The sequence below is a fragment of the Apostichopus japonicus genome, chromosome 9, assembly GCF_037975245.1.
Source record: "Apostichopus japonicus isolate 1M-3 chromosome 9, ASM3797524v1, whole genome shotgun sequence".
Lineage (NCBI taxonomy): Eukaryota > Metazoa > Echinodermata > Holothuroidea > Aspidochirotida > Stichopodidae > Apostichopus > Apostichopus japonicus.
In genome coordinates, this window is record NC_092569.1 from 26,867,810 (window position 1) to 26,895,634 (window position 27,825).

General features: G+C 37.7%; 1 protein-coding gene across 9 annotated transcripts; it reads left to right on the forward strand.

Annotated features, from left to right (window-relative positions):
* Nucleotides 1-152: 152 nt before the first annotated feature.
* Nucleotides 153-26,696, forward strand: LOC139974352 (fibrinogen-like protein A). Of its 9 annotated transcripts, none has more exons than XM_071981415.1 (10): nt 872-949; nt 7,870-7,932; nt 11,418-11,504; nt 12,343-13,354; nt 14,193-14,279; nt 15,161-15,247; nt 16,799-16,911; nt 19,442-19,570; nt 23,879-24,143; nt 26,210-26,696. In XM_071981415.1, exons 4-10 carry the CDS (start codon nt 13,150-13,152, stop codon nt 26,491-26,493), a joined length of 1,170 nt encoding a protein of 389 aa, XP_071837516.1. In that variant the 5' UTR covers nt 872-949; nt 7,870-7,932; nt 11,418-11,504; nt 12,343-13,149; the 3' UTR covers nt 26,494-26,696. The 9 variants fall into 9 exon arrangements, with proteins under 9 accessions (XP_071837520.1, XP_071837523.1, XP_071837516.1 ...); XM_071981418.1 differs by lacking the exon at nt 872-949 and adding exons at nt 7,026-7,212; nt 10,560-10,646 and having other exon boundaries at nt 11,418-13,354; nt 16,829-16,911; XM_071981414.1 differs by lacking the exon at nt 872-949 and adding exons at nt 7,029-7,212; nt 10,560-10,646 and having other exon boundaries at nt 11,418-13,354.
* The last annotated feature ends 1,129 nt before the right edge of the window (nt 26,697-27,825 follow it).

The following is a 27,825-nucleotide window of genomic DNA, read 5'->3' on the forward strand; positions in this document are numbered from 1 at the left end:
AGTTATTGCTCTGTCTAATCTCGACTAATTAATCCCATCTTAATCCCAGCTCCAAAAGCAAGCTGTACTGATAACGGCAATGTATAGAAATCAATTGATCGTACATAATACACGAAGCATTTATTTCGTCATGAAGCCATTAATCATAAATTTACGAGTAATTTTGAGACTTTCTTGGCTGTTAACCTCCTAATTCACGTGATTACAGATACGAAATCGGCTCATTAATTTTTATTGATCGACGTACGAAAGCAATAAAGTTATGAAAAGCACGCATTTTGGAACTTTATGGCGGATATTTATTAATGTTTGGTTAGTATTTTGGATGTTTAAATGTACGGTTTACTGTTATGTTAATCACCCTGAAAAGAAAAGAAACGATGAACGCTTGTGTTGGTTGCCTAGGAAATCTATTGTGACTAAGAAAGAAATATACAGAAGAAATAGAAGAAGAACAAATATCCATTTGAAAGGTACAACACGCTTGCTCGATTAAATCATATATTATTATGAGCTGTTTTAAAATCCACACCAGACATCAATTGGTTACGGAGGAACCCGCCCAAATCATCCGCACCAGCGCTAGGAAATTTCCGTTAGAAATATTCTCCATTGTGAAGGACATTATATGCGGAGGACCTGTGTACTTTTGTTCATGGAAATGCACTTTCTATTGGATTTGTATCCTTACAGTTCAGTCTATGTCTGATAATAAGACGAGGATCCATTGTTCTTAAGGAAATTTGCATCGCTTTTTTTTATGGAACTTTGAGCTGAGGATTCATTTGCAAATTATTCTTGAATTTTCTTTACACCTCAATAGCTAAAGTGTCTCTGTGTGTTGGCTTTATCATAATTATTTTTGTAACAAGAAGAAACATGAAGCTTTCTAAATTGACCATTATCAAGCTTTTGATGGTTCATCTAGTAACTACTGCTTTGACTAAAGGTAAGCATATTATATCCTTCTATAGTATCTTTATAAGTATCCTTCTATAGGTGTGGGTATTTTATATGATGGGAGGGCAGGAAGGGGTGTCTCAACTATCCTAGAAATTTATTTTATTTATGATTTTATTTATATTCTCGAAAGTCTAAAACCTAAGCTTCTCTCAAAGGCACACTGGAGGTGGGGCGTGGGGGGGGGTTGGGGAGGTTCTACACGATTGCAGAATCTCCCCATCCCTTTTTTTCCCTGGAGAGGGTTAAACACTCTCTGACAAAATGGTTCCTCTGTATATATTCCTAACAACAAATTCCAGTATTTGAATGTTATTTCAACATACGTGAAATTCTGTAATCACGTTTTCCAACGGGACTCTTTTTAACAACATTTTGATATAGCTTAAACAAAAGGCCCTTTGTTAGCTTGCTTAAAAGAAAAAAAGAGAGTATTTCTTCCCAAACGGTGCACTTATTATATATTAAAGTCGGCACTAGGGGTTTACCATCAATCCAACTTTTTCAACCTCACACAAAGTATTTATAAAACAAAAATGCGTTTTGGGCTTCTTATATGTGGACCTCATACTATAGTCTAAATATATGCATCAGAAATGCACCAGTTGGCGTGGCCGCGGACCACATACCTCCCTAATGGATAGGGAAACATAGGTTTTCAATTACCCCATGGAAGCACCCTCCTCCTTTATAAAGCCTTTGCTTTACTTCTGGCCCTCCCATTAAGGTTCAGGCCTCTACTTAAATTCGCCGGAGGAAATTTTGAGTCTAAATTTATACTTATTATTACAGCCTTCCTTTTAGACTTGACTCATATTATCTTAATAATAGTGTATATATGCCTCATACTGCATCATTTTTCTTCTAAGTTTTTAATTTTGTCTGGGTGTGGGGGGGGGGGGGGAGGGAGCGACACCCCTACATGTGAGTCGGCTTCAATATGCCCACGGCAAATACTTTATTCGCATCAGACCCTCCAACTAAGATTCAGGTGTCTAGCTTCAATCAGTCGGGGGATCGTTTGAGTCTATTATTATTTATTGTAGCAATCTTCCGTATAAAGTGTTACTTCTGTGTTACTCTCTTTGCGTCAGAATGCACCAAGTAAAATTGTATATATCTTTTGTGGGGAGGACCCCCAGACCCCCCTACCTACATAGGATTCGATTTTAAGGACCCCAGGGTAGTCCTCTGCCTTCATAAAAAAATATATATATTATTTTGCCTTTGGCCCTTCTATAAGAGTTCAGCTCCCTATCTTAATCTGTCCGAAAAGTTTTGAATTTGGCCTCTCCCCCTCCCCCTCTACCTCTAAAATGCTGCGCACGCCACTGGGCAACCGATTGCTGGGAGTAGGGTAATCCAAATTTGGCAATAATTAGATCATTTTTATATATGATTCATTGATATTTTAAAGAAATCAAAGTGGGTATCAAAGATAGACTCGAAGAGCTGTTTTAGTGTTTCATACTAATTTAAATAACAACAGGAAATTGAATGCAGCTTAACTGCTGACAATATATAAATAAAATCATTAAGAAAACGTACTATTTACAATACTAATCACAATTTCAGTATGATGATGCACTTTGAATTTGGCCCATCCCCCTCCCCCTCTACCTCTGACATGCTGCACACCACTGGGGCACTTTCCCTCACAAAATATCACTTTAATATTGTCTTATTGGCTCCCCCCCCCCCCCCCCCAATAAAAACTGTGACTGATGCACGACTCCAATATCAGCTTTCAGAGTCTGTTGTCCCATTGTTATTTCGTCAAACGCCTCCATCTCGACAAAGAGACTGAGATCACGTGACAAGGCTTGACAAATCATACAGCGACACAAGTTCATAATAGATATACAGCGTCTATGGAACGAACGGACCATAGGCTGTCGTGTTTTCGCATACATACGTCATAGGACTGTAAGCCGTCCAAATTGTCAAAGGACAGGATAATACTTTGCAAAACGTACGCATGTGTTAAAATACTCAAGGGGGAGGGGGAGGGTGGGGGTGGGTGGATTCTTCACTGTCACACCGATTTCGTCCTTATGGGACTCATTAGGCGAGGGTAGGAACCGAACCTGGACCTTCCGTGTCAGAGAGGTATAAGTCCGTATCACTGCGTCACAGTGATGTTACTTCTGTGATTGAGTATTATATATGGCTTTTTATTACGACATTTGTGGTTGCTTCCTCTCCATTGCAGATATGGTAGTTTACTTCGCCAAATTAATATACGTTGCGGGTTGTTTACTTTCCTTTCAAGTCGTATGCTCAGAAACCATGATTTGATTTTTGATTTCTAAGAACCTGTCAGATTTTACTACCAACACCGAACCGTTAATATTTACTTTAAGATAATAGTTTACATGTTTACACTTACCGGGTGTGTTCGTTACGCAATTCAACCTAGCCTTTGGCGAGCATACTAAAAAATGAAATTACAATTGATTGTATACAACCATAAACTCCAAGATTGATTTTTTTGATGAATATTAATGAGCAAGAAGTTACTGATTCAATTCCGTTCTCAATAGTTCTTCACACAGACACAGACGTTTGAGTACGATTAAACAGGTCTTACACTCAATACAATTTTATAAAATTACAACATACCTTTTTTTCACTATATATTTGAAATGAAATTTGGAAAGTCAAGCGATTCCCTTTTCGGGTGTTGCAGGAAGCGGGGGCATCGGGGTGGGGGGGGGGTGGGAAATTTAACTTCCCCTGGACTGATTTAGGTAGGGCATGGATTAAGGTGGACTGGTGACAGGCGGATCCACTGTTTCATAAAGGGGTATGGTGTGACCATGGGATCGTTGGACCTGACTCCACGTAGCTGGGGTAGGGGTTAGGGGGGGTGGTGATAAATAAATTTGAAATGGTGCATTCTAAAGTATGTTAAGACTTTAAATTAGGCTTTATAATACGGTTAGACAATAAGCAGGGTTTATATTTTAATGAACGTCCCCTCTCCCAGTCTTATCACCGAGGGACGTAAAGTTTGTTTATTCAGATCTATTCTCTTGGCTATAATGTTACCGCTCCCAGGATCGTAAGTATATGGGAAGAAAAAAACTCTACATAGAATTATTGACCAAAATAACTATTTTATTTCGCATTTAAAATAACCGATTCTCCTCAAATATGCTAATTTTGTGGTTCTGAGAATGAAACTCTAGGCACCCGATTTCGTATTACTGTTCTGTTAAGAACTTTGGAAGGAAACTTGTGTTAAAAAATCGAGAGATATGAGGGAGCATGGATTCATTATAGCGTTGCACAAAGTCTGATTAATTTTTCTTCTTATTCATGCACAACATTTTTAATATTCATGTGGAAGTCCGTTGCTCCTGATGAGACCAACCTGCTACTATAAATTCAAATTTATCTATGCAGTTGTATACTTTCTATTTTAATTAAACGCAAGAATATCGAGATAATAATTAGTGCAATGCGTTCTTTAATTACATTTAATATTTAATGCTTTGTATACTGCTCTTTGTTCTAAAGTTTTGATCGTTTTTGCCAATTCGCTGCGCAGTTTTCCTTTCCACCGATGTCTTGAGTATTATGTACCCTATCTAGCATTATGTAGTAAGAATCCATTTACGATAAAATACCATGCACCATATATGTCATATTTGGCTTCCCATGCTTAAGCTATTGTTATCGAAAAGAACGAAATTTATAAAAGAGAGAAGAAAAACTAAACAAAACTGTGCGACAAATCCTAAGTCTTCCAGACTTCCTACAACCCAAAGTACGTGTGGAGGTAACACTGGTTATAAGGAACTCTACGCTGTTCGATATATCCCCGTGCACATTGCCAAAGAGACTAATGTTACTATACTCAATTCCCCATTAATATTCCTACCCTCTCTTTCTTGGGTCTAACAATGTTGTTTTAATTGTTGGATGTATAATTTGTAAAGGAGGCAAATGACGAATATAGGTGAAATAGACACTATTTTCTGCCTGCGTTTCAATAACTGTAAGAAGTCGAAACGGGACCGTTTCTTTTTTGTGATACACCGTGGGCTGACCACTACAAATCTCCCCCATATTCCCGCCAAAATGTTAAATGTATTTTAAAATATTTCAAATTTCAAATCTACTCAGTGCAGAACGAATGCGAAAAGAACTAGGGTATGATTTTTCCGGATCAATTCACGCCTCAACGATCTTGACATAGAGTTATTTTTGCGAATACTAATAAAATTCCATATCATAATTTGATTAGTAAAAATCCTACTTATAACAATGTTGATTATAATTGGGCGATAGTTTTTTTGATGCCCTCTAATTAGGTCTTTAAATAAGTCTTCATTCATACTTAGTAAAGATTCCTAAATCCTATTGGTCCATTCAGGTCAGTATGCGGTAGTATAGTAGTGTATGAATGAACGGGGTTAATCAACGGTCTAGCGTGCGTTACTCACAGGATCAATGCACTCCGGGTGTTAATGCTATCGCTGGATGCACTCGGGCTCCGCCCTCGTGCATCGCTTGCATTATCCCGTAAATACAATTAGATATAAAAATAAAATAAATGAATATCCGGAAGATATGACGTAAAATATGGATATTTTAAATTGCAATCTCAACAACAAACGTCCCAACTATGTAGCATTTAATTATAAATTCAAGTGTTAACTTTCAAGCAAGGGCGTAGGAACCGGGGGGGCTGGGGGGGGGGGCGCCAGCCCCCCAGTGAAAAACATGGAGGGGCGGAAGTATCATTCCGCCCCCCCCCCCCCGCTTCGCAAGTCAAAAAACCCTTTTTCATTTCCAAATTAAAAAAAAATCTCATTTGGAGCACCAAATTGCATCTAAGGCCAGGTGAAAATGCAAAATTATATTCAAAATGGTGTGGGTGGGTTGAAGTGTGCTATATTGCACCAAATTGCATCTGAGGCCACCTGGAAATGCCAAAAAAATCCAAAGGGGAGGGGGACACCCTTCCCCTTAGACCCCTCCCCCAGGCCGGCCATCAGTCTTCAGCCCCCCCCCCCCCCACTCAAAAGTACCTTCCTACGCCACAGCTTTCAAGAGAAGAACGTATTTTTCAAAAACAAACAAAAAACAAGAGCTATGTGGAACATATATTGTGTTGGTCAAAAGTGATTAAAACATGATATATTTGTAAAAGTGACCACAAAAATAAGCAATGACATGGCTGACCATCTGTAACTTTCACTGGACATGACATCAGAATACTGTATCAGTGTATGTGTTAGTATATCGTTAACAAGTTAAGATAACGCTTGGTAGCCTACTGACAATTATTATTATCGATGATTACTGAGTGTCCGACTTGCAGCTTTCACTGGTCAGGTCTCGAGAATTGTCAATTTTTTGGGACTCAAAATTAATCCAATAAACTTCATGTTGTTCATTTCGAGAAATGTAATGTCATTTCGGCAAAACAATTATTTTACGTTTGTTTCCTTGAAAGTTCAGTTCATATCAATACACTTCGTAGAAAGTCACCGCACCTGAAAATTCTCCGTACATAATGCACGTAAGAATAGTGAGCGGTTTTACACAGTTATCTCACATTCATATTGGTCGTTGAACAAAAATGCGATTTGGACTTCCTTCAAGTTCACTACAATAAACTTTCTTATACTAATATACATTTACTGTTACTGACGAAGGAAGAAACCACCAAGCTCAGACAGCAGTTACTTGTGATACTTTAAAACTTTTTTGGTGAAAATACGCGGGCTTTTTTTTCCCTTATTTTATTTTTTTAGCACACATTCTGTTTCTGCTAAGGTTCCGCGCATACTGCTGCTTACTTATCTTTGGGAAATGAATAAATGATGTTGTTGAATGAAATTGAATCTTTAGAAGATAAGGATGGGGACTTAAGACTAATTGAGTTGAGCCCACTCTTTTTTAATTTCTTCCTTTATTTCTTCAAGCCATCTGGGTTATTCTGATTATTAAGCAGCAAAGTAGTACTACAATGATCAACCATACTCCCAACTTCCCAAGTTCTTCAACACCCGATGAATTCAAAGTTTCGTCTTTTCTTGCTGGCCATTAATAAGGGTCAACAATTTGGTAACAGAACTGAAAGTTTGTCGACAAAAGCCGAAGCTATGACTCATATTACTGATTTGTGAATTGGGATACAAATGTTCTACTTATTGACATGTCAGACAGGCCTCATCGCACGATTGCGGTTAACCTACTGACAACGTTGTTTCCATTTGTACCGATCGTACACACAAGGTACCCAGTTGTCGTTACGCATTTATTTAAGTTTGATGTTTTCCATTTTCGTTACGCCATGGAGTACCTTCATGGTTACACCTATCGTGCATCAGTTTGAGAGATTAGTATCAAATTAGTTTCGAGTTGGTGAACAAAGCTCTTTAGGACATACTTGTAACAGTGCACTTGGTAATTACACTGTGATGTTTAACATTAGGCCTTTGTTGATTGGCTCACAAGTTAATAGTAATCCTATCGTATAAAGGCAGTGAGCGAATGAGCCACTCGCCAAAATGGCGAGCGTAATGCATATTTTGCTCGCCAGTCGCAAAATTCTAGTCGCCATTGGCGAGTTGGCGACCGTATTTGTCGAGGCCTGCTGATCAGATACATATTCTATATCCATACGAGCTGAATATGTGTGAGTGTGTGTGCAGGGGGGTGGGGGTGGGGGGGGGTTTGAGTAGTGGATGTGGTACTAGACTGTTTCTGAATTTTTTATGTTGCATTTTCTTAGATATTACGTTCACTCTTTAAGTAATTGCAGGACAGAGTTATAATGGTATGTTCTCTAACATTGAAAAAAGAAATCAAAGAGATTAAAGTGAAAAGAAAAAAGATTTTCAGTAACGTATGCATTGAGTAAAAATATGATTTGTTTTATTTTACTAACAGCTCATTACGATGGCTATCGTGGTACCTTCAAATGTACTAACAGTAACACGAGAGAGGAAAAAGGTAGGGTGATATAATCATTATTATTTATATACGTCTACAACTTTCTTCCCGTTCGTCCGCCCAGCTTTTGGTCTAAAAATAAAAAGTAAAAAAATCAGAAAAGCCATTTTGACGAATTCATGAAAAGCAATCTGTTTTCTCTAAAAGTGCCCTTTTGTTTAAAGCTTAGCAAATAGGAAATTGAATAGGCTAGTGCCATTTGCTGAAAATAAATTCAAAACTTGTGGAACAGCATGTGCAGTGGTTCCATTTTGTCTGGACGTATGATATGATTTAGTGGTTTGCAACCTCAAAGCCACATATCTCGCTGCCCTTCGAAACTCAGTTTGATCCTATAACCCTACAAAGAGGTACGTAAGTTGCGTTAGTTATATGAAAGGCATGATGTAACAGTGGGATACATTCAACAAAGGTTGCATCATTTAAAGCCTATATTTCTCGGGACCTTCAGCCAGTTTCTGCGGTCAAGTTAAATGATATTAGTATCATATTCAGGGTTCTGCCGATGCCGGTCGGGCCCGACCAGCACGCTGAATTACCGACCGCCACAATCTGCCTGAGCGACTTTTCCGACCGGCACTTATTTTCGATAGGAACTCCAAAAAACAGCTCCATATAGCCGGAGGGTCGAACGTACAGAAACAATCTGTTTGAGACTAGGGGAAATCCAGTTCATAACTGTTCAAAATATCAAACACATCACAGTGTGTCATACTTAGTAAAAATTACCAGAGTTCCGCATTCCAGACCAATGACTGTTTTCCGTTTCCAACTCCCGATCGTACTTTTGATAGTTCCATTTATATCTATATTGATCGCGCGAGACACAGGCACTGTCCAGCTAGCTAGTACACATACGGCCGTTAACCTACATGAGAAGCTCAGTGTGTATATATCATAACTGTCGTAAATTAAGTCAGTTCCGGCGAGAAGACTGATAGAAAGAAGACAACCATTTTTCTGAGTTTTGATTTATTTAATAGGCACCACCGGCTGGTCTGTACTCTGGTGCTCCAGATATTTGTCCTAACTTTTTTCATTAATAATGAAAAATTCCAGACATGAGATCTCATTTCAAAGCTGTCTACATGTGGCTCAGAATACTCGGGATGGGCCGTTTCCGGCCATCTGGGGGGTTTCCAAAACCCAAAATTTTCTTGTACGCTCCGCGCCAGCCGATGGTGGCGCTCCGCTTAGATAGTCCTGCCGGCACTCAATCCACCCTGGGCAGAACCCTGCATATTTTGTTCACATCTGTACCAATGTTACATCCAATGCCAGCTAGCTACCACGTAAGCTAACAACATGTAGTGCTTTATGCGTTTACATTTGATGTTGCATGCAGGATTTTGATAGGGACTGTATAGTCATTGACATTAATACCCGTAAGATTGTGAAAGGATTTTTTATTTGAGGCGGTTCAAGGGTTATTTAATCAATTTTATGTCGTCTTTATGGAAAAGCAATGTCAAATATACTGTATGGTGTGCCCATTATGAACTTCTAATTTTTAACCAGTGATATAAGAAACAGCCAACAACAACAACAAGAACAAAATGTGATATTTATTTTATTAATTAGTTCCCATAACATTATTTAAAATATCACAAACATCACAAACATCTAATAAGATAGAAATATATTGTTTTGTTGAATTCATTCTATTTGCAGGGTTAGACTCAATTATGAAACAATTTATTTTGTTATAAATGACACAAATAAGATAATAAAATTAAAATATATTCTTGTTTTATATACAATCACATTATGTTCTTTATCTCTAACTACTAATTTTCATAATTAATTAACCATGTGAAGTTGTCGGCTATGTTTTATATTATCGGCAAAACAAACTCAAGATTCCACGGCAATTTTATGGATATGTCTTGGATTCAGAATACAACAATGAGCAACCATCACTGGATGAGTTAAATACTAATGACTCAACACTAACCCCCACAGGGCCCTTATACTTTGATATTCCCCAAGGTTAACTATTTTCTTGTGTTGTAATTGTCTCAGCTTATAAAAGTTTATCCTAATCAGTTTCTTTTATAAGAATGGTGATAGTTCAAATAAACAGAATACTTTAATGCACCACTTTGAGTACAACATTTAGTGAACTTGTGGTGACCATAATTTGCTACAGTAAATTGTGCTTGGAACCTAAATTATGAACAGGATATTGCTGTCTTAAGAATTGATAAAATATCAAGATCTATTAGAAGTATGCAGTGTGATGGTGGCCATTTTGTGTGGCACTGTATGTATATCTGTAGTTGGTCAATTTTGTGATTTCAGACATGGTTTGAGCATAAGGAAAGGCAACTTTTGGAACAAGTTGATTATGATAGCGTCACGTCATTGCCAATGAACCTACCATTGCAAACTAGGCGTGCAGTATACGTGGGTATAAAGGGTAAAGGGGGCGCGGTAACATTAAATAAAGAAGCTTCTCTTTTGCATCACTTTAAGCACATATAGCTCATTTGTGATCATATTATGTTGTACCTTTCATACATACATACTGAACACATAGGCCTAATTTGTATTGTCTTTGCTAATTCATGTTAAAAATCATCTCTTCTTGAGACAATATTATTGTCTGTATTTTGACCTACTGATAGCTACCAATATGTACTCAAGCAAACCTGTGGAGACCACCCCAAAGCAAACTACTAGCAGTGAAACATCTGGCTCGACTGTCAGGGAAGGTACAGTAAATGTAGATGTTAGGTATGCAAGGGAAGAAGGAAGGATTCATGCTTACTAGTTCACCTGAGCCTCTTTCTTTGAGAACATTGCCACATTGTCTTTTATTGATTTTTGTTACACTTTTTGGATCTGAAATGTTTTGATAAAAACAGCATGGCATCCTTGGTTGTCTTTATTAAACAACATTTTTGCCACATGACAAACTCTAACTCCTTGTTAGTTACTCTTAGAGGCCACAACATTGTACATGTGTTTTATCACGTTTTTGTATTGCATCGCAACATGATGATTACCACTGTGCAATAGAATTACAACCTTGACTGATAGAAATATACATGTTTAAATAGTCTACAACATATCAACATTAATTCTGTACCTAAAGCCATCCTTTAAGCTAACTGCTCACTGCCCCGACTGACCGACGTGACCCGACTGACGACGTGACCCGACTGACCGACATGACCTAACCCTACTCCACTGTTATGACCTAATTTTCAATAGTGTTAAAGACCCATATAGTCTTTCAACTGACCCCTGCACATGTGAACTACATATAACAATGAGTGAAGACGTCCTCGTTAAGCTAGGTCTCATGTGTCATGCAAAAATATTTCTCCATTTATAACTTTGCATAATTGGTTAAAACTGTTCAATGTCTGTACTGGTATATAAACATATATACCTGCTCTTTCAAACCTTTCCAATAACAACTTTTAAAGCTCCTAATCAGTATTTTATTTCCTTTCACATTTATTTTGACCAACTGATAGCTACCAATCTGTCCTCAAGCAAACCTGTGGAGACCACCCCAATGCAAACTACTAGCAGTGAAACAACTGGCTCGACTGTCAGGGAAGGTATAGTAAATGTAGATGTTAGGTATGCAAGGGAAGAAGGAAGGATTCATGCTTACTAGTTCACCTGAGCATCTTTCTTTGAGAACATTGCCACATTGTCTTTTATTGATTTTTGTTTCACTTTTTGGATCTGAAATGTTTTTATAAAAACAGCATGGCATCCTTGGTTGTCTTTATTAAACAACATTTTTGCCACGGCAAACTCTAACTCCTTGTAAGTTACTATTAGAGGCCACAACATTGTACATGTGTTTTATTACGTTTTGGTATTGCATCGCAACATCAGCTGACTTAACCATGGTCTCTGCATGTTAGACTACATAGTCCAGCCACTTAAATTAATGAGACTCAGATGATTACCACTGTGCAATAGAATTACAACCTTGACTGATAGAAATATATACATGTTTAAGTAGTCTACAACATATCAACATTAATTCTGTACCTAAAGCCATCCTTTAAGCTAGCTGCTCACTGCCCCGACTGACCGACGTGACCCGACTGACGACGTGACCCGACTGACCGACATGACCTAACCCTTCTCCACTGTTATGACCTAATTTTCAATAGTGTTAAAGACCCATATAGTCTTTCAACTGACCCCTGCACATTTGAACTACATATAACAATGAGTGAAGACGTCCTCGTTAAGCTAGGTCTCATGTGTCATGCAAATTATTTCTCCATTTATAACTTTGCATAATTGGTTAAAACTGTTCAATGTCTGTACTGGTATATAAACATATATACCTGCTCTTTCAAACCTTTCCAATAACAACTTTTAAAGCTCCTAATCAGTATTTTATTTCCTTTCACATTTATTTTGACCAACTGATAGCTACCAATCTGTCCTCAAGCAAACCTGTGGAGACCACCCCAATGCAAACTACTAGCAGTGAAACAACTGGCTCGACTGTCAAGGAAGGTACAGTAAATGTAGATGTTAGGTATGCAAGGGAAGAAGGAAGGATTCATGCTTACTAGTTCACCTGAGCCTCTTTCTTTGAGAACATTGCCACATTGTCTTTTATTGATTTTTGTTTCACTTTTTGGATCTGAAATGTTTTTATAAAAACAGCATGGCATCCTTGGTTGTCTTTATTAAACAACATTTTTGCCACGGCAGACTCTAACTCCTTGTAAGTTACTATTAGAGGCCACAACATTGTACATGTGTTTTATTACGTTTTGGTATTGCATCGCAACATCAGCTGACTTAACCATGGTCTCTGCATGTTAGACTACATAGTCCAGCCACTTAAATTAATGAGACTCAGATGATTACCACTGTGCAATAGAATTACAACCTTGACTGATAGAAATATATACATGTTTAAATAGTCTACAACATATCAACATTAATTCTGTACCTAAAGCCATCCTTTAAGCTAGCTGCTCACTGCCCCGACTGACCGACGTGACCCGACTGACGACGTGACCCGACTGACCGACATGACCTAACCCTACTCCACTGTTATGACCTAATTTTCAATAGTGTTAAAGACCCATATAGTCTTTCAACTGACCCCTGCACATTTGAACTACATATAACAATGAGTGAAGACGTCCTCGTTAAGCTAGGTCTCATGTGTCATGCAAATTATTTCTCCATTTATAACTTTGCATAATTGGTTAAAACTGTTCAATGTCTGTACTGGTATATAAACATATATACCTGCTCTTTCAAACCTTTCCAATAACAACTTTTAAAGCTCCTAATCAGTATTTTATATCCTTTCACATTTATTTTGACCAACTGATAGCTACCAATCTGTCCTCAAGCAAACCTGTGGAGACCACCCCAATGCAAACTACTAGCAGTGAAACAACTGGCTCGACTGTCAAGGAAGGTACAGTAAATGTAGATGTTAGGTATGCAAGGGAAGAAGGAAGGATTCATGCTTACTAGTTCACCTGAGCCTCTTTCTTTGAGAACATTGCCACATTGTCTTTTATTGATTTTTGTTTCACTTTTTGGATCTGAAATGTTTTAATAAAAACAGCATGGCATCCTTGGTTGTCTTTATTAAACAACATTTTTGCCACGGCAAACTCTAACTCCTTGTAAGTTACTATTAGAGGCCACAACATTGTACATGTGTTTTATTACGTTTTGGTATTGCATCGCAACATCAGCTGACTTAACCATGGTCTCTGCATGTTAGACTACATAGTCCAGCCACTTAAATTAATGAGACTCAGATGATTACCACTGTGCAATAGAATTACAACCTTGACTGATCGAAATATATACATGTTTAAATAGTCTACAACATATCAACATTAATTCTGTACCTAAAGCCATCCTTTAAGCTAGCTGCTCACTGCCCCGACTGACCGACGTGACCCGACTGACGACGTGACCCGACTGACCGACATGACCTAACCCTACTCCACTGTTATGACCTAATTTTCAATAGTGTTAAAGACCCATATAGTCTTTCAACTGACCCCTGCACATTTGAACTACATATAACAATGAGTGAAGACGTCCTCGTTAAGCTAGGTCTCATGTGTCATGCAAATTATTTCTCCATTTATAACTTTGCATAATTGGTTAAAACTGTTCAATGTCTGTACTGGTATATAAACATATATACCTGCTCTTTCAAACCTTTCCAATAACAACTTTTAAAGCTCCTAATCAGTATTTTATATCCTTTCACATTTATTTTGACCAACTGATAGCTACCAATCTGTCCTCAAGCAAACCTGTGGAGACCACCCCAATGCAAACTACTAGCAGTGAAACAACTGGCTCGACTGTCAGGGAAGGTATAGTAAAGGTAGATGTTAGGTATGCAAGGGAAGAAGGAAGGATTCATGCTTACTAGTTCACCTGAGCCTCTTTCTTTGAGAACATTGCCACATTGTCTTTTATTGATTTTTGTTTCACTTTTTGGATCTGAAATGTTTTTATAAAAACAGCATGGCATCCTTGGTTGTCTTTATTAAACAACATTTTTGCCACGGCAAACTCTAACTCCTTGTAAGTTACTATTAGAGGCCACAACATTGTACATGTGTTTTATTACGTTTTGGTATTGCATCGCAACATCAGCTGACTTAACCATGGTCTCTGCATGTTAGACTACATAGTCCAGCCACTTAAATTAATGAGACTCAGATGATTACCACTGTGCAATAGAATTACAACCTTGACTGATAGAAATATATACATGTTTAAATAGTCTACAACATATCAACATTAATTCTGTACCTAAAGCCATCCTTTAAGCTAGCTGCTCACTGCCCCGACTGACCGACTTGACCCGACTGACCGACAATGACCCCACTGACCGACGTGACCCGACTGACGACGTGACCCGACTGACCGACATGACCTAACCCTACTCCACTGTTATGACCTAATTTTCAATAGTGGTAAAGACCCATATAGTCTTTCAACTGACCCCTGCACATTTGAACTACATATATATTAACGATGCGTGAAGACTTCCTTGTTAAGCTAGGTCACATGTGTCATACAAAAATATTTCTCCATTTATAACTTTGCATAATTGGTTAAAACTGTTCAATGTCTGTACTGGTATATATACATATATACCTGCTCTTTCAAACCTTTCCAATAACAACTTTTAAAGCTCTTAATCAGTATTTTATTTCCTTTCACATTTATTTTGACCAACTGATAGCTACCAATCTGTCCTCAAGCAAACCTGTGGAGACCACCCCAAAGCAAACTACTAGTAGTGAAACATCTGGCTCGACTGTCAAGGAAGGTACAGTAAATGTAGATGTTAGGTATGCAAGGGAAGAAGGAAGGATTCATGCTTACTAGTTCACCTGAGCCTCTTTCTTTGAGAACATTGCCACATTGTCTTTTATTGATTTTTGTTACACTTTTTGGATCTGAAATGTTTTTATAAAAACAGCATGGCATCCTTGGTTGTCTTTATTAGACACCATTTTTGCCATGACAACTCTAACTCCTTGTTAGTTACTATTAGAGGCCACAACATTGTACATGTGTTTTATCACGTTTTTGTATTGCATCGCAACATCAGCTGACTTAACAATGGTCTCTGCATGTTAGACTACATAGTCCAGCGACTTTAATTAATGAGACTCAGATGATTACCACTGTGCAATAGAATTACAACCTTGACTGATAGAAATATATATACATGTTTAAATAGTCTTCAACATATCAACATTAATTCTGTACTTAAAGCCATCCTTTAAGCTAGCTGCTCACTGCCCTGACTGACTGACATGACCCGACTGACTGACAATGACCCCACTGACCGGCGTGACCCAACTGTCGACGTGACCCGACTGACCGACATGACCTAACTCTACTGCACTGTTATGACCTAATTTTCAACAGTGGTTAAGATCTTTAAGGTTATAGTTTTTAGGTTATAGGTTATAGTCTTTCAACTGACCGGCCTGCACATTTGAACTACATATATTAACTATGAGTGGAGACGTCCTCGTTAATCTAGGTCACATGTGTCATGCAAAATTATTGATGCCTTCTTACATATGGATACGTGCAATATAAGTTACAAGAGTTATAGCTTATGCCTTCTTACAGATGGATACATACAATATAAGTTGCATGAGTTACAGCATATGCCTTCTTATACAGATGGAAACATGCAAAATAAGTTGTCAATGTTAAGCATATGCCTTCTTACAGATGGATACATGCAATATAAGTTGCAAGAGCTAAGCTTATGCCTTCTTACAGATGGATACATACAATATAAGTTGCATGAGTTATAGTTTACGCCTTCTTACAAATGGAAGCTTGCAATATAGGTTGCATTTACAGTTTATGTCTTCTTTAATACAGATAGATACATGCAATATAAGTTGCATTAGTTACAGCCTATGCCTTCTCACAATTGGATACTTGTAATATCAGTTGCATGAGTTATAGTTTATGCCTTCCTTCAGATGGCTACATGCAATATACGTTGCATAAGCTACAGTTAATGTCTTCTTACAGATGGATACATGCAATATAAGTTGCATATGTAATAACCTATGCCTTCTTATTCAGTGATACATGTAATATAGGTCGCATGAGTTATCGCTAATGCTTTCTTATACAGATGTATACATGTAATGTAAGTTGCATGAGTTATTGCATACGCCTTTCTACAATGGATACAATCCATATTAGTTGCCTCAATATAGCTTATGCCGTGTTGCATCTCAATATATACATTAAATAATAATTGTATGAGATATAGCCTATGCCTCAGTGTTACAGTTGGATACGTTTCATAAAAGAAAACAAAATATTATATACATATTTGCAGCCCATGAGCAAGTTTCTTCTTCTCAACCAGTGGAGAGTACCACCATAATGACGACTGCTGCTAAATCTTGCACCAAGATAGAGACAATCAATGCTCAGGGTTCTTCTGATGAGGTAGGCTTCATACCAAAAATATGTGCCCTTAATCAACCTTTGTTCAGGCAGTGTATTTTGTGACTGTTTCATTCACTTGATTGCAAAGTTGGTTTGATGAATAGGCCTATACACTTCTTAAAAATTGATTAACTACGATACATGACACGATGTTATAACGTTTTAGAACAAAGGAGAGTTATACAAAACACTTAATCATTGTGATTGCCCAGTTGTCACTCTCTGAACTGCTGATCGAAACTGTAAAAGAAAATCCTTTCACAGCAAATGCAAACCTACTGCTTGATTCACATTATTGGAATACAACTTCATTTGCTAAGGTTACTCAATTTGAATCATGAACTGAAATCGAAATGAAGCATCATGTGAATACAAATAAGTTGTTAGTCAAAATTAGTTTTTTTTTTCCAATATGCTTTATCATCAGATATCAATAAGATTTCCCCGCCTCTAACTCTGTTTTGTCTTTGCTTCTTTGATCCTTTCTTCATTTCCATTCCTTTCTTCATCTCTATTTCCCCCTCTGCTAAGTTAATAAAATGTATATTTCATGTCCAGATGAGCGAATAATACTTCAATCATTCATTCATTTCCTCAAAGCCGGGATTTGAATCAAATTTCGAGAAAGTTAATATCAACGTAACGATCTGTTTCAAACAAATTGGGTCCATATCGAATCTTAACTTGGTGCATATTCGTTCACATTAATTATTATCAAAGTTAGACTAAAATATAATGATATATCATATTGCAAGATCATAACCATAAACAAAAGAACACACTGCCTACCGATATATCCTTCCTTTTCTATGGATTTCATAGCGATTGTGTGGATGATTGGATGATTTATTTCATCCATATATTCTTATTCCTTATCTCATTCAGACATGAATATTTATTGTGTAAAAGTAAGTTGGCCTGACGTTTCGATCCTAGCAGGATCTTCCTACAAGGCTTAATGACAAGTAACAGAAACAGAAGGGACAAAAACACGCACAGAATACAGACAGGTTAATGAGCATGGTGAACAGAAAGAGATAGATGTAAGGGGATTAGTAGACAAGGGATGCGAAGTATGAACTTTATCAAACCTTTTTGAGTAATTGTGTTTACAAAGTTTTTAGACTTTGACCTATCTTGACCTCAAACGATCTTGGAACTCCCCAAATTTCAATAAGATTATTGAGCTGAAATAGCAAGACATAACTACCAAGTATGACCTACAACCAATTTGCATTATATGACTTACAATGTTACAATGTTCTGAATTTGACCTTTATTAACCTTGAATTACTTTTTACGACCACCAATGTCAATAGGATTCATTTACTCACCAGAAAGATTAACATACCCAGTATGTACTTTAACTGAATCTGAATTATAGTGTTTACAGTCATTTCAGATTTTGACCTCTGTTGATCTCCAATTACAGTTGACATTCATAAATTTCAATTAAGTTGTCTTGCTCAGCATATTGATCTATATGCATGGATTTTTCTGCTCACCAAGGGAAATCTACATATTACGTATTAACTTCAACTGAATGTACTCTTTGAGTCGTTGAGTTTAAATAGTTTTCAGACTTATGTCATCTTTTGACCTGAAATGACTTTTAACCTGCATGGGAAAGAATAGGGTTCTTGCAAATACCAAATATGAAGTTTATCCACCACATACTAACAGTGTTTACAAGCCAAGGTAACACAAACACACACACACGCCTTCAACATCAAATAAATTCATTTCGTCTATGGGAAGGAATAAGAAAATGCAAAAAATAAAGTGGCGAAAAGATATCAAGGGTCAAGCTGGACAAAATTTGTGCAAAACGTGTGTCACTCTCCTCTATTACACCGAATTGCCGATGACCTTCAAACGTGATTCGAAAGGACTGGTGAATGGCTGTTGGGCTTCCATTAGTGATAACGTCAAAGGGTCAACGATTAGAGGTCAAGTTACTTAGCGTAGAACGCATAGCGCTTTTGTGCGTGGTCAATGGAGGTCAAAAGTTACACTTGGTCAGTCTATATGCGAAATATTGTGCCAAGAAATCTCTTAGATCGTTAAACCGTTGATTTCAAACTGTGTAGGTGCATGTATTGGCACACGCTATCATGCTTGCGTGTCGTATGGCACACTGTAAAAGGTATAGATGTCAAAGTTTATAATTTACAAATTCCAAATTATTCTTTTGGGTATTATGCATAATGTCAACATTCCGAAATGGCTGAAAGTGTCACGCCGGTGTACTAGAAACAATTCTCTATATTGTTTAGGTCGTATAAATTATCGTAAAATGTCAAAGGTCATGGGGACTATGTCGTTCAAACTGATGTTTCATAAGCTCGCAAAACGCATGGTTACACATTAAATCCCTGTGGTATTATGTTTCGGTATGTTACAATGTATCTATGTTAATTATTGCATCAGATGGTCAAAGGTCATCTTTCTAAATTTGGGATAGGAGCTGCCACTACATTAATTGACTGCTTGCTATTAAGTAACTTGATTATTTCAATGTTATTATTAGATGAAAGACTGCTTGGATGTCTTCAATGCTGGTAATACAACCGATGGCATCTACACAATCAAACCAACTAACTGGAATGGGGCGTCATTTGATGTCTTCTGTAATATGACTGACGGAGGAGGATGGACGGTGAGTCTAGCATGACATCCTATAGTAAGGTGACCAGATGTCCCCGATTTTCGGGGACAGTCCCCGATTACAGTGTGCTGTCCCCGATGAACAAGTGTCCCCGAAAATGTCCCCGATTCGTCAAAATGTTCAGGAATTTCGAACATAAAATAATTGTAAAAAAAAAATTTAGTCAAGTACGCAGTCACAGAACGGAACTTATAACCAGTATTTCAGGTGGGCCAGTGTAAAGTGGAAACACTGTTAAAATTATGCTAGATCGATCTAGCCTAGCACTCTTTCGACCATATAAATTGCAACTACGGCGACACAATGACACTTATAGTGTGAGCATGAGCAAATCAAAAGCTCTCAAAGAACCACGTAAAGTAAGTGGATTTCATTTAAGAAAAAGCTACATTTTTGAAAATAAAATTGATTTAAAAAGTGCTTCAAAGTATCACCATTTTACATATAAGCACCTTAGGCACTTGAAAATTTTCCAAAGGGGACTGGGGACAGCCCCTTTCCTTAAACCCCTCCCCCATATCAGTCACGCAATAAATGTCCCTGATTTCAGTCACGAAAATATGGTCACCTTAGCCTATAGTATAGACGATATATTGTATATGTATAATATGACTGATGGAGGAGGATGGACGGTAAGTCTAGTATGACATCCTATAGTATCGACGATATATTGTATATGTATAATATGACTGACGGAGGAGGATGGACGGTAAGTCTAGAATGACATCCTATAGCATAGACGATATATTGTATATAGATGTATAATATGACTGACGGAGGAGGATGGACGGTAAGTCTAGTATGACATCCAATAGTATCGACGATATATTGTATATGTATAATATGACTGACGGAGGAGGATGGACGGTAAGTCTAGTATGACATCCTATAGCATAGACGATATATTGTATATAGATGTATAATATGACTGACGGAGGAGGATGGACGGTAAGTCTAGTATGACATCCTATAGCATAGACGATATATTGTATATGTATAATATGACTGACGGAGGTGGATGGACGGTAAGTCTAGTATGACATCCAATAGTATCGACGATATATTGTATATAGATGTATAATATGACTGACGGAGGAGGATGGACGGTAAGTCTAGTATGACATCCTATGGCATAGACGATATATTGTATATGTATAATATGACTGACCGAGGTGGATGGACGGTAAGTCTAGTATGACATCCAATAGTATCGACGATATATTGTATATGTATAATATGACTGACGGAGGAGGATGGACGGTAAGTCTAGTATGACATCCTATAGCATAGACGATATATTGTATATAGATGTATAATATGACTGATGGAGGAGGATGGACGGTAAGTCTAGTATGACATCCAATACAGGGCCGTCTTAAGAGATCACCGGGCCCTGGGCCCGGCAATGGAGCGGGGCCCCTCAATCAAGTGAGTTCGAAAAAATATGGGTGAAAAATTGACATCCTTGACAATCGCTCAAGCATAGACATGCCTGCATTTACCACTCCTCCCTATGTCGCACATAAAGCATAAAACTTTAGCTGAATAACATACGTGATATATCTAAAAGCTGAAAAACATTGAGAAATAACAAGAGTAATCTTCCAGTTGCCCTCCATCCCCAATTCCCATAACAATACTGGACTCACCATTTGTAACACCCTTGTGTTGAGTCTTTCAACTGAGAGGGGGTACGTGTAGGCGGTTTTACACTATCTAACGCAACGTAGTCGCCAAGAACATGAAGTCAAGGGCGTAGGAATCAGGGAGCTGGGGGCGCCAGCCCCCGAGTGAAAAATATGGAGGGGCGGAAGTATCATTCCGCCCCCGCTTCGCAAGTCAGAAAACCCCTTTTTCATTTCCAAATGAGAAAAAAATCTCATTTGGAGCACCAAATTGCATCTAAGGCCAGGTGAAAATGCAAAATAATTTACAAAATGGAGTGGATGTTGAAGTGTGCTATATTGCACCAAATTGCATCTGAGGCCACCTGGAAATGCAAACAAAAATCCAAAGGGGAGGGGGACACCCCTCCCCTTACACCCCTCCACCAGGCCGGCCATCAGTCTTCAGCCCCCCCCCCCACTCAAAAGTACCTTCCTACGCCACTGCATGAAGTATTTATATGGGAGGGCCCGAGGAACATGAAATTATAGCATGCTCCTCATGGTGAACATAATTGCACCTATTAGGTGAATTAAGTGTACTGTCAATAGTCGGAGAGACTAGCGTAGGCTCTTATGACCAACTAGACCGGTTTCTGCTCTCAAACTTTATAGGAGGAGCTTCATCAGTAGTAGCCTTTGAATATTTTAGATTCGGCCTGAGCGTCTCGTTCTCAAAATGCATCTATTTCCTGTGCACGAGTTTTTATGCACTCATAGTGCAGCTATAAGAGCATCTAAAAGAGCTTCGTGTGAACCTTGGGAGTCAGCAGATTCTTCGTTAGTACAAAACCTTGATTTAACAAGTAAATCTTTGAGATTTTGGGCCCTTTTGTAGGCTAGAATCGGTTCTTTTGGAAACAGTTTGGATGATTCCACGTGTTGCGAGATTAAGTGCCAATGTTTCAAAAGTGTTTTTTCAAATGCGTGGTTTTGATATGGGGTGTATAAGTGAGCTTGAACACAAGTGCTGGTTCCTTTTTTTTAGCTTTGGTAGTGAGGTATTGCCCACGGTTTTCAAATTTTATGCCTTTCGTGGCTGAGGCAATTTCCTCTTTCTTATTGTTACGGAGTCACAGTTTCTCTGTGTAAGCCTTCGGGGCATTGTATATTCCAGGGTTGCCAACTCAGATTCGAATATTTAATGTCAAACTCTCTATTGTTTCACCAACTCTCGTCACAAGTTTTCAAGTATCGAATTCAATCAGGCATAATGGCCTATTCAATAGTTTTCCTCCCAGATTAAGACATGGGGTTACTACGATCGCGGGCCCCTGACCACGCGGGGCCAGGGCCCAGTGGGCCCATGCATTAAGACGGCCCTGATCCTATAGCATAGACGATATATTGTATATAGATGTATAATATGACTGACGGAGGTGGATGGACGGTAAGTCTAGTATGACATCCTATAGTATGTGCGATATATTGTATATATGTATAATATGACTGACGGAGGTGGATGGACGGTAAGTCTAGTATGACATCCTATAGTATGTGCGATATATTGTATATGTATAATATGACTGACGGAGGAGGATGGACGGTTAGTCTAGTATGACATCCTATATTATAGACGATGTATTGTATATGTATAATATGACTGACGGAGGAGGATGGACGGTCAGTCTAGTATGACATCCTATAGTATAGACGATATATTGTATATGTATAATATGACTGATGGAGGAGGATGGACGGTTAGTCTAGTATGACATCCTATAGTAGGTGCGATATATTGTATATGTATAATATGACTGACGGAGGTGGATGGACGGTAAGTCTAGTATGACATCCTATAGTATGTGCGATATATTGTATATGTATAATATGACTGATGGAGGAGGATGGACGGTTAGTCTAGTATGACATCCTATAGTATGTGCGATATATTGTATATGTATAATATGACTGACGGAGGAGGATGGACGGTTAGTCTAGTATGACATCCTATAGTATAGACAATATATTGTACATGTATATAATATGACTGACGGAGGAGAATGGACGGTAAGTCTAGTATGAAAGTAAAATAAATGTAAGCCTAGATATTAATGGATGGATGGATGCATTGATTAATAGATGGATGAATTAATGGATGCATGGCTGGATGGATAAAAGAATGAATGAGAGCATTAATGGATGAATGATTGACTGACTGAATGAATGATTAAACAACTTGTGTCTAGGAAGGCCGTTATATCCTGCTGCTGTCAATGTAGCCTGTCTTGGTATCTTAATATCAGGGATATATTCGTCTTTGGTTTGTCAATAAAGGGAAGCCCATTTCAGATGGGAAAGCCTTGAATTGCTCAGACTGGATAGAATTCCCACGTTACCACATTAGCCGTCCAAAAATAGAATCTACAACCTGTCAAGATGATAGGTTTCATAACTTCCGACCTGCCGCACTTTGTTCACTATAGAAAATTGCATGCACTAACTCCCTTTATAGTGTTATATAATTATCGTCAGAACATTTTATTACTGAATTAGGTGATACTAAGTTTGGGCAAATATTAATGATTTTTTAATCTAAATATTCTTAATTGTCTGAAAATGCAGTCATTGATACTTGTACGAATTAGTACATGAAGGTATACAAATGTATTTATTTCCTTCTATCATTGAAAAGGTATTCCAACGTCGCGTTAATGGTTCTGTTGGCTTTTATCGTAACTGGAACAGCTATAAGGAAGGCTTTGGCGACCCCCGTCATGAGTTTTGGTTAGGTAATGATAAACTGTCCCACCTCACCAATCAAGGTGACTATGAAATCCGGATTGACGTGGTGAGCAAAGATGGATTCCCCTACTACGCTAAATACGACTTGTTCCGCGTCAAGGATGAATGTGATAACTACAAGCTGTCTGAGCTGGGAGCTTACACTAGAACTGCAGGTTGGTATTGCAGCATTAAAGCAACTCTTCGAGAGTTGTCACTTGTCTCTAATTTTGCCAAATCCCAAATTGTTCAAAAGTAGATTTCAATTGGTAATACTGCTATCAGACACCCATCGAGTAAGGGGGAGGGAGGGGAGGGGAAGGGGGTAGATGTCAACCTTGCGACTGTGCTACTCATCTGGTACGTGTCTCTCTTGATTATTTACTGTTCTGATCTATTTTTACTTGACTTGCGTTGAATTACTCACCATCAGTTAAGTAGACTGCATACTTCACTATTAAAGCTGCAGGTTGGTATGCACAATTTAGTTTAAATTTGGCTAAATCCCAAAAATTGTTTAAAAGTACATTGTAATTGGTAATATTGCTATCAGACATCCATCGAGTAAGGGGGAGGGAGGGGAGGGGGAAGGGGGTTAGATGCCACCCTTGCGATTGTGCTACTCGTCTCGTACATGTATGTCTTTTTTGATTATTTACTGTTTTGATCTATATTTACTTGACTTTTTTTAATTACCATCAGTTTAGTAGGCTGCATACTCCACTGTTAAAGCTTCAGGTTGATACGCAAAACTAAGAGGCATTTGAGCTTTGCCTACTGTTTGTCCTCAAATTTGCCATATTAAAAACTTTTTCAAAAGTAGATAGCAATTGCTGTCAGACATCCATCGTGAAATGGGAGGAGAGAGAATTATTAGTTAGTAATTCACTAGTTGTGAGAAGCCAAATGGTTCTTAAGGTACCCTTAAATATTTGGGACACAAACATTTCTGTGATTGGCATAATTAGTTTCTAATTTACTTATAATGAGAAACCAAATAGGTGTTATGGTACAGTCAAATTATGGGACATAACATTTCCTGTGATTGGAACTATTAGTTAATAATTTTTAATGATCAATAAGTTACGATATCTAATTAATACTCTGGTTTGTAATAGTGACAAATGCTGCAAATAGACGAGTTACTAAATGATGGTAACAAAAATGATGATATGAACTTTAATAACACCCATTCGAGTTTAATTTCAGTTGAGTCGTGGAGAAGTAGAATTGGTAGTCCAGTTGTAGTGAAAACGGATTACACCGTCAGATATACGCACGACCTATAAAAGTATAAAGAGCATTCGGTATTGCTTACTCAAGTACAATCCCATTTTATTTGAGAGATAATGAGAAATATAGTTAAATTGAGGGGGGGGGGACACTGTACATTTAGAAAGTTTATCTCACCTTAACCAAATTATTACAGGGGCTATTAATTGAAATTGTGAGTCACTTTGCAGATATTTACACATAAACTGGTCAAGATACAACCTAGAGCAAGTTTTCTGCACCAAAACTTTCAAAGTATTTTTAATGCAACTTATTATTTTTTAAACCAGTGAGTGTGGTGGTGAGGGGGGGGGGGGGGGTAATTGTGTGCTAGAGTATGAAAGGTTTGATGAAACATATAAGCGACAATAATCGAGAGTGGAAAAGTTCTTTGAGCAACCCTCCATTAAGGGCTCCAAACCACAAAAAGAATAAATAAAGAATAAATAAATGGGAATAAATTTATTAGTTCAAAGTGTTTACGTGGGGGGAAGGGGTGGAGAGGGGGTGCCGTCTCCAATTATTGGAGTGATAAGGCGAATGACGAAAAGGCTGTTCGTGTTAGAGATTGCAAAATCTAAATAAAATTGAAAATTGAAATATTTTCTTCACAATAACAAGTTTGGATTAAAAATTCAAAATGATTGAAAAGTTTTTAAGACGGAAATATTTATTAAATCTGTTTGAAATTAGTGACCAATCTAATTAAAAATCTAAAGGCAATTAAAATAATCTTTAATGATTAGTAAAATACCTACAAGTAACTACCAAGATATAAAATACGTAGAAAATAAATGACGATGACGTACTAGGAAGTAGCTAAAGTTGAATTAATCGAAGAAGGTCAAGATTGTAACGATCGTCAGGAAATTGTCACATTGAAAAAAAAAATCAATAAAAATCCTGCCAATCTATGAATGTCAGAGAAGTACATACTGATAATGTGATTCGTTATTTTTGTCATTCACAGATACAGACAACCAGCTTGATAAGGCAGGTTTGGAATATCACCGTCACCAGGCTTTTAGTACCTACGACAGAGATAATGATAATAACAAAGCTGGGAACTGCGCTGAGACGTATCACGGTGCGTGGTGGTATAAACACTGCCACCGCTCTAACCTCAATGGTGATTATCATGCTGTCGATGATAATCCTGAGCAAGGTAAACGTGGTGTTAGTATAACCTGGAAGTTTCTACCGGGAGACTCTCACAACATCAAATACACTGAGATGAAGATCCGTCCTGTCTAGATCTAGATTCAGGAATAAGTGATCCACAGATACAACAAAAGGATTGTGTATAGACTCACAGAGTAAGAGTCTGACGAAATAATACTATCTGTAAATGACTACATTTGTCGATCTCTGAAGTATTCATTACCAGGATTCGCTTTCTCTGCAATATTAGTTCTCTGTGGAAGTAAGATTGGAAGATAACTCCTTTATTGTGATAATATCATGTCATTGTTATGTAACATCTAAAGTTGTTCAATTATTGTTGTTTTTTTTCCACTGGTCATTGTATCGAGGTGTGGTGGGGGTAGGAGTTTGAATGGGTATGAGGGGGGGGGGGTGGTGTAGTGGTAATGTGAAAAGATGAAGTTTAATGACACAATTGCTCAAAAATTCAAATTTAATGGACAGGTACAGTATATTAAGTGCTGTATTTACCACAGTATATATTAGTGTAATATATAACACATGTAGGTATCCACAAAGCCACCAGACTTTAATTGCAAATGAGGGATTGATGTTGTACTCCATGGAGCTAACTCTGACGAAATAACTGATAAAAAAGTTTAAACTTCCTTTTCAAGAGGAACTATATGTGAGTAGCTGTAAATATTCAGTCATGACCAGGGGCCGACTGGGGCATAAAATACTGGCTCAGAGACCCACCCAACCAGCGTCACTCAAACCTTGCCGCTCATTTTGCTCCTCGATGGAAATAGATTTTTTCTTTTGGAGGAAGATTGAAAAGAGGATAGAAAAATAATCCTCAATAGGAATACGTATTAGAGATTAATTTTTCTCTCTCTCATGTTTATCACACAAGTTGTCGATAGAGGGAAAGAAGGGGGGGAGGCTAGGTGGGGGAGGGATATTAGGATCGTGCTCATTACAACTAAGGGACCGGACATCATTCTTCGCAGATCATTTCGAAGAAATAATAATACTTTTTTCACACACTTATTTCTTCTTGTACTCATGCTATCCTATATATAGAAATTTGAGCGACACAATTGTGCAAACAAAATATATGTTAACTACTTAATATCTGTATTTTGTTTTAATTTCTGTCTCTCTTCCATGGATAATGACCTTAATATTTTAACCCCAGAATTAATTTTTTCCAGATAAAAGTCATCCAGAGTTTTCACTATTTGAGAGTTTCAACAATTAGGAAATGAGAATCAATTCTAAACATGATGGTAGGTTAGAGGTTGTATCTTGTTACCAAAATATTGTTATTGTTTGTTGCATTTCACGCAGTTATACAGACAACAAAGGGACATTATTGAGACAATATAAGACATACCGGCAATCAACAAATGATAACACTGAATGAAAGACTTGATCATC